The sequence below is a fragment of the Zeus faber genome (assembly GCF_960531495.2).
Source record: "Zeus faber genome assembly, chromosome: 9".
NCBI lineage: Eukaryota > Metazoa > Chordata > Actinopteri > Zeiformes > Zeidae > Zeus > Zeus faber.
This window is the reverse complement of record NC_137197.1, coordinates 22385540-22394172: the sequence shown is the minus strand read 5'-3', so window position 1 is coordinate 22394172 and position 8633 is coordinate 22385540. Positions and strand designations below refer to the sequence as shown.

Below are 8633 nucleotides of genomic sequence, written 5' to 3'. Positions count from 1 at the left end.
TTCAGATCAGACGTCGAAGACGTCGCTCGTAGCGAGGGCGGCGGAGGCCGTGGTGTGAAAGCACAGCGGGGAGCCAGATGTCAGCCCGGATAGTTTTCACGGGGATGTCGTTTTTGACAAGTCCGCCCACGGTGCACGGTTAACAGCCCGGGGCGGGCGGGGGGGGCGACTGAGTGGGCAGACCGGACTCTGGGCTGGTCACTCAGGACGGAGCAGGCTGGAGCCGCTCCAGCTCTACGCCCACGCGCCGACCTTGACATCTCACTGAGTCGGTACCGGCGCCGCCTTCTGGGGGGGGGAGGGGTAGAAATAATACTAACAATGCCGGAAAAAAAAAAAAAAGCCATAATCGTTGAATTCACAGTTTGGTATCGTTCGATCGCCTGTCAGAGCCCTTGTCTCACACACGGAGAAATAAGTGGTTTGCTCTGCAGAAGCGTTGCCTTTTACACCACGTCCGCGACGGGGTGGGGGTTCAAAGAGGTCGGAGCGCTGGGAGTGGGGTTTTTTCGCAGCGGTGGAAAACGATAATGACTCCTTGCTCCCGCTCCGCCCGCGCCTTTGTTTCTTGTTTTTTTTTCCCCCCGTGTTTTGGTTGGTGCGGAGCGTCCTCTCTCCACCCCTCCGTGGCCTCTGATCCGGCTGCTTCCTCTTGGCTGCTGCTCTGCACGCTGGGAGACGGAGCGCCCCCCCCCCCCCCCGCCCCAAGCACCACTTTGGCCTCTGCAAGCTTGTTAACGCACAACTTCTCTGTCTTCTTGTTTTGCAGTTCAGTCCTTCACCTTCACCCCTGCAGGTACTGTTCATTTGTCCCGTCTTGTCACCCCCATCCGGCCGCTGATCCTTGCCTCCCATCGCCCGCTTACGCAATATACATATATATATATATATATACTTATCTCCACGCCCGGTTTGTCAGACTCACGGCCACGGCTAACGTAAATGCAAACCTCTGAAAGAGAGACCGAACTCATACGTCTCGCGCATAAAGAGAGGGGGGGTTGCCCGTTAGTCATGACCGTGGCACTGTGAATCACATGGTCTCTGCCTAACCCAAAGCCCTTTTTTTCCCCATGATGTGTCGTGTATTCGTGTTTACATTATGCCGTGGACGTTTTTCTTTCGACCGAGCTCCATTCTGTCTGGTGAATATTCCCGTGGTTCCGGGCAACGCAGTCTCACTTTTTTCTCTCCCTCAAAAACATTCTCCCCCTTTTTTTTTTATTTTATTTGTATTTTTTATTTATTAATTTTTTTGTTGTTGTTGTTTTTTCAGCACAAACCCCCCCCCCCCCGCGTCATGACTTACACGTCTCTTCTCTTTCGTAGGTGTGGGTTGGTTAATTGGCTGACATGTTTGATTTTCTTCCCTCTTGTCATCGTTTTACCCGCTCTTCTCTTGTTGTGGTTTTCCCTCCACCGCGTGTATTTCGTTGACTAACTGGCACTAAGTGCTTATAATTTGATAAGCTATGTTAAACCTTCGTGTGCTGTATGATCTGATTCAGGTTAAATTGGTCTGAGTGAAGTGAAGACTTCCATCGGCCTGTTGTAGAAAGGGAAGGTGGGCTCACAGGAGCGGAGTAGCTTGCAGAATACGTTGGTGGGATCGGTAGAGGAGACGTAAAACGGGAGAGGAAACTGTGACAGATTTTCTGACTCAGGTATTTTTAATCTAAATTAACCTCTTTTTTTTTTTCTTCTTCTTCTTCTTCTTCTTTTTTTTTTCCGATCACTGGGAGACAACCTGAGTGATTGGCGCCCTGGAATCTTTCGATAGCTTCGATGTGATAGTGGGGCAGTGGGCTGGCCTCAATCCCTCGGCCTAATTTTCCACCTCACCGCGTCTAAGTTAACATAACCACTCCTCCGCGCTCTGCGCCGAGGATTAGTCGGTGTTAAAATCTCACGTCCTCATAAGTCGCCTCCGACACATGAGCGCGACCACTCGCCGAGTCTCTCGGTGAGCCCCGGACGTGAGCGGTAGTCAATTTCGCCGGCCAGAGGGCAAAAGAGACAAGGTCAGAGCCGAGGCGATCTCCCCCCGCGCCGGCCGGCGGGCACGCCGCGCTCCCCTCCTCTCTGTCGGCGACTCGGTGATGTACCGCCGGCGTCCTGCCTCGGCCCCCTAAAGCTGTCAGAGCGGCGGAGGTAAATCATCGCGCCGTGGAAGCGTGCGGCCAGCGGGGGGGAAGAAGATTTGATGGAATTTTTATACGCTGATTATGCCCCGCACCCCCCCACCACCCCCACCCCCTTAATGCTTATTAAAGGGGATTAATCTGTATTCATATTGGAGAAAGTGCTTATCTGGAAGGAGGAGGCCTCACATTAAAGTCGTGCACGGCAGCTCAGAAATGTGCCCGAGCCCAGATAGCGACTTCAGAAGCCTCCCCGCTGAACCGCCCAACTTCCCCTCCGTCCCTCTCTCCATCGCTCTCCCTCCCTCCCTCCCTCCCTCTCTCTCCTCTTACGAGGGAGGGGGAGAAGTCTTCAATGCAAGTTTGGCAGCGGCGGAACAAAGAGGAAAAATAGCTTTCAAGCTGTTTTGAATAAAGAATTCCAATCCTGTCCATCACCGCCAGAGCTGTATTGTATTGAGGTGCAGCGTCTTTTAACTGGCTGACAGAAGAGAAGTAGGCAAATGGCAGGAGATGCTAATAATCTATGGAGCTGTCACAATTAGTTCCTGATCTCAATTATTTGAGCAGTTGCAATCTTTCGGCTTTTTGCACTCCATAGAGTCCACAGTTACATGTTTCCATCAAAGTGTGGAAGAAATTTCTAAACCAGTGTTGAAATAAATGCAATGTGAATGAGGTGGAACGCCTAATAAATGGCTCCTCTGCAATAGGTGAAAAAACGTCAGTACACAATTGTAAGATCACACCACGACAGAGGCATGAAATACAGAAGAAGAGCGACACTGAAATTGTTCATCGTTACTATTTGTGTGACAATGTAATCGTCAACTAAGACGCCTCGATTGCGAGGGCCTTAATAATCTCTACCTCATCACCTGCACGGTGTGGAGATGTGTCTTTCGCTCCCGCGTGTAATATCCTCCCGGAAGTGATGACGCTGATTTCGGAAAAAAGGAAGGGAGGAATCGTATTAATTAACGGTAGGCGAAGTCGATATCCCAGGAGTTGGTCAGCCTCTCGCCAAGCCTGCGGGCGTCTCCGCCTCCCGGGAACCCCCCCCCCCCCCTCTTCCTTTGGGGCCGCGCCCGGGCTTGTCGTGGTGGACCCCACCTGAGCGAGGAGCGGAGGAATGCTCTTCCCCCTCCGTCGCTTTAATCTCCGTCTGCGGAACAAATGAGCCAAATGACTGTTACCTGCGGCTCCCGCTCCCTCTCTCAAGTCAACCGGCGCGGACGACGCTCTTTCTTCTCCCTCGGTTCGAGGTGGTTTCCAGAAAAAGGCGACTTTTCAAGTTTTCACTCTGACGTCTTTTTTTTTTTTTTTCTCTCGGCGTCACCATCGTTGAACGGAGATTAAATGGATCCTTTTCGGTCAATCTTTTACTTTGAGCCGGGGAGTTTTACTGGCTGTTGACAAAGAGCGGGGCCTTATTATCTATAGATCACGGTAATGAAACGGGGCCCGCGCGTGGCTCCTGGGGAGCCCTGGCTGCCGAAAAGAATCAGGAGCTCAGCCTCGCACGCCCGCAGACGGGGGGAGGGGGCTCAACCTGATTAACGAGCCCTCTGCCTTTCCTAATCATTTTTTGGCTCATATTTAATCACAAATCTGATAATAACTCAAGAGCAAAATAAGAAAGATGAAATTATTTTTCGCCCCTCATCAGGCATCTCGTCCTTGGGAGGAGACGCGGTGCCATCTCGGCTTATGCAAAGCAAAGCAATCTGCGAACCTCATCGCTGCGTCTTTGTCATGGAGGGGGGAATGGACGCAGGGGGCACGTCTGCATCCCTCACCAGATCCATCAACTATCGAGCCGCATACGTGACGGGAATGTGTCAATAGGAGGAGACGCCCGGGCGAGGCGTCTTGAGCGGCGAAACGCCTCATCGCCTCCATTATAGATGTCATCCTCCGTTGTATTTAGGGTTGCGTTGTTCCCTGAAAGAGAAAAAAAAATAATGTGTTGTTTTTTCTTTTTGTTCTTTATTCCCCCTCTATCTCTCCGTCCCTCTTTCGCCCGTGACCCCAGTGACGTTCCAGAGAGTCGACGGAGGTCTGATGAGCAACGGAAGGTGAGTGCTGTGAAAAAAAAAGAGCGAAAGTGCCGCTCACCACTGCCGAGCAAAACCAAAATGGCCATCGCCACGGTGAAACGTAAAAACGAGTATTGCAGTGGTTTTAAAATGTTTTATTTTTTTAACGCTCGGCCTTTGTCATATGCTTTACTCTCAGAGCCACGCCTCATCAGCGGCCGCTTTATATTCAAACGCTAATAAATCCATCGCCGATGGATCGACCGCGCGCTGTTTGTGCGCGTTCTGCGCCAGCCTCAGCGTGCGCGACATAAAATTCTACGGCGTCTTCGTCCACGCATCGATGGATGAACTCATAAATCTTCCCCAACAGAATTAACAGAAACAATTTAAGCAGAGAGGGCTTTTATTTTGTCATTTATCTTTCCCTGCCGGCTACGGCAACCCAGAAACCCCCTGGAGTGATAAATTTGCCTGTCACCTTGCGTGGGCGGCTTGGATCTGAGCACATGTAATAATGTAAAAATAATTACCCAGGGGAGAGGTGCGCGGCGGCGGCGCCCCCTTCCTGCGCCCCCCTCGCGCCCCCCTCGCACCCCCTGCTCCGTCTCTGTGTGTATTAGGGAAGCGGAGTTGGGCGACGGAGGATCTGCCACATCTCAATAGCACCGGTTACTGAGCCTTTGTGGCCGTTCAAGTGACTCCCACAGGAGTCCGTCGCCTCTTTCTATATCCTGCTTATCACACCTGCCTAGGTCACGCCCCCCGATGTCAGACTCCCAGCATGAGCCTCCAAACGTGGGTCTCAGAGACAACTGTGTTAGCGTTGTTTTTCATATTTGCTGTTTTGTTTTCCCCTTGCGACGTGCACGAGGGTGTTTTTTTGTTTATTTTATTTTTTGTTGCCCGTATCATTCCGCTTGCCGCCAGCAGGCTCTCAATGAATTAGCCACGCCACTCGCCGTGGCTACATTCATCTACTTTTTGCTGTAGTTGTTTTTCCTTCAATTTTCCACATAAGCGGTTCAGATTTTGGTTACTGTTGAACGGGATTTGACACGTCTGTACATGTGGCCCGCCACACGCGGTATCAGTCATCTCTTAAGTCGGCTGCCGCTATGCAACGTTCGCAAATCCATTAGAATAGGAGAGCGGCGCTACGAAGCTATTTGTTTTTATTCTGTCAGTCACTGTGCTGACAGCGGCGCCCAGATGTTGCAGTTTCCCCATCTGCTGTGAGAGTGAAAGGGAGCAGAAGACCATCACAGCAAAATGTGTTCATTTGTTATGTGGGATGTTTATTGCATTAATTAGACAATAGCAAATGAAGCCACGTCTGCTCCCGGCTCCTCATTGGCTCTTGCCAAATTGCGCCGACTGAACAATTATACGTAATCGATCACAGAATAAATGATTCATGGAAGATGAATAGGCTGCAGATTGGTAGACCTGGACACTTTGACTTTGGCTGCTCAATTGAAATTGATAAAAGCTGATAAGGGCTCATTCTTTATCCCGCTGCCAATAGGGGGATGGTAATTAGGAGGTAGTAATAACTTCCTACCTCGGCACCGATCAATATTTTAGCAAAAGCAGAGACTCACCCCTACAGAGAAGCAATGTAGAGCTGAGCTGAGCCGAGCGCTGCAAACAGGTTTCAACACAGACTGTTGCTATGGAGATTCTCTTACATCTCAGGATGTAAGGGCTACGTGCCGGAATGTTCTCTGCATCTAAATCGAGAACGGCAACCCCGGCTTCCACGCGCCGTTAATATAATGTTATGCGTGGGTTTGAAGTGCAGGTTCCAACTGCTAGTGGGTGTGTGCGGGGCGGTAAACAATCCTGATTTACGAAGTTGCATTTCAATTAAAATCCCTCCCCTGGCTTGTTTATGGCTAACCCTGTGTCAGCCATCTTGGGCTGTATTTCAGCTTTCGGCACCCATCACAACGTGCGGCTCAGACATCTGACAGTAAATGGCTCCAAATCAGATTTTATCTGCCAAGGTTGCCATCCATCCCGAGCCGGACGAGAATTACAAGTTGGGCGTCGACTTCACGCTCCGTAGAAATCAGTCTTATTCTAATTATCATTCTCAGGAATGCCGCGCTGTGATGAATCCAAGGACGCAGCAGCCATTTGCACAGTGTCAAAACCTTGTCTTCCAAATGGTCCTTCTCCGGTGGGCGGGGCAGAGGGAGGAGGCGGGGTGGCGGGGGGGGGTTTAAGCTAGAGCAGCAACGATGTGAGACAAAGGAACGCCGCCGCCGCCGCCGCAGCCCGGGATACTCTCACCGTGCCGACGAGCCCCGGTCCACGAGGGACGGCGACGCCCTCCTCCGCTCTTTCTCCTCCACGGCTTCTCCCCTTCTTTTGGCAACCGCCTGGAAACTCCAGTCTGACAGATGCCGACTGCATGGGGGGGGGGGGGATAAGATAGGTTTTGGGGGAGAGACGGGGAGACGGGGTAAGGAAAGGAGAGAATAATGACGGCGGGGGAACGTGGCAGCCAGAAACAGAAGTGGAGGGAGGTGTGGAGGGGTTGCAGAGATGTATTACCCTATAAAAGTGCATGTGTCTGATGCACAGCCATCAATTTGAATGACTTGTCTCCCCCGGGGGCCTGTTTTGGCATTCAGGAACCTCAGCAAGGGCTCTTAGCTTGTCAGGGCTGCAGTTCATTTGGCCCCACCAACCCACACACACACACACACACACACACACACACGCACACACACACACACACCTCTGTAGAAACAGCTCTTCTCATTAGAACTTGTGGTGGAGGGAGAGAGCCATTACCTGCCCATGTCCTCGGGGCTCTCTCCCTCTCCAGCTCCCCCTTAGAGCCCGTTGGAACTCAGGCAGCCGGGCTGCTAAGAACTGCAGGACACTGATGGTGTGGTGTGCCGTGCCACCCTGTTTATTATGGGCTTGTCAGGCTGTGTGTTTTTTTTTTGTTTTTTTTTCCATTGGTGAAGCACTGAAGAAGTCCCTGCTGTGGAGACCCAGGGAGGAACTATAAACAGCGTTGCTCTATTCTGTTACTCCTGTTATGTGGGTGGAATTGTTTTTTTTTGTTTTTTTGTTTGTTTGGTTTTTTTTCCACCAGAATTTCTCTCGGCACAGTATGCTCTGTCCACAATGGTCAGCAAATTAGCCATTACACGTTGCTGAATGTGGAGAGCAACTTTATCCATCTCCGTGGCCGCTCATTAGAACTGAGTGGAGTACGATTGAACCGCCACATAAACAAAAGCATTTAGCTTTGCGTCTCATTCTCGTCCGCCGCCATCTGTGTTGCCCATGGTAACGAGCCTCATACGTGATTGTACAGTAAAGTGGCCCTAATGGCCGCCCAGCAGTCACCCATGACAGGTTAAAGTCTTAATGGCTGGGTTTTATAGCTCCCGCCCCCCGCAGGAGGACACAACACCTGTTAAATGGAGCTGACCTCTCCCATGTGCAGGCATCCCACAAGTGGCTGAGTCAGGGCCCAGCTTTGACATCAAATCAAATCAAATAATAATAATAATTCTAATAATAATAATAACCTTTATTTGTATAGCACCTTTCATACACGAAATGTAACTCAAAATGCATTACATTAAAAGAAGGCCAGTAGATAGTAACAATAAAAGCAGGTAAGCAAAATGCATTTCCAAAGTAGAATAATATAATAATAAAAGGAATTAAATAAATTAAAAGCAGTGTAAGAATAAGCGTTAATAAACCTCAGCGACTTGTTTTCTTGTTTCAGTGGAGTCTTACTGTCATGACATGATCATGATCATGACGCCCAGAATGCACAAAATAAACCCAGGTGTTAACTTTTCTAAATAACATTCAGATTGTACAGACATCGGCTCAAGGGGCTGATGGGGAAAACCCAGCACCATATGTAGATTGTGATTAAATATATATAAATACAGTATATATACAATATATGGACAAATACAAACACAATTAATGATATTTTGTGAAAAACATGCCCTGTTACCATGTTAAACTCGAGCTAAAACTGTTCAGAAACAAAAGGAATTGAAAATGTCCAAAATCCAGGTTGAACAGACTCAAGAAAGCTAATAAGAGGCTCAATGGAGGAAAAAAACAATTCACTGCACATTTTCTGGACTGAAGTCTGACTATATGGTGTTATATTTAGGAAAGAAAAAATTATTGTATGTATGTTGTGCATTAATGCAGCATGACTTTTACAACCACCAAGTCGGCTATTCCACATATAGGTTTAAAAATCACATGCCTCAGTGAAGACCTTTTTTCCAGATGTTTATGACAGAGCACAGGGCTGATTTGACTAAAATGACGCACCTCTCACAGTCCTCCCGGTTTGTGCCTCCACCACGGCGTGATGGCGACAGTGTAAAAAAAAGAAGCCGTAACTCTCCACGGAAGGTTCCGTCGCAGCGCCTCAGGTGCTGAGCCAGTT

The 8633-nt window shown here is 49.6% G+C and overlaps 1 protein-coding gene across 1 annotated transcript in view; it reads left to right on the top strand.

The window, feature by feature from the left end:
- robo2 (roundabout, axon guidance receptor, homolog 2) overlaps positions 1-8633 on the top strand; it is a gene marked incomplete at its 5' end in the record, with an annotated part of 178623 nt that overhangs the window by 148624 nt on the left and 21366 nt on the right. The window contains 2 exons of the mRNA XM_080006547.1: positions 770-796; positions 4177-4219. Of these exons, the coding sequence (XP_079862673.1) occupies positions 770-796; positions 4177-4219 (70 nt within the window). The remainder of the gene's footprint in view (positions 1-769; positions 797-4176; positions 4220-8633) is intronic.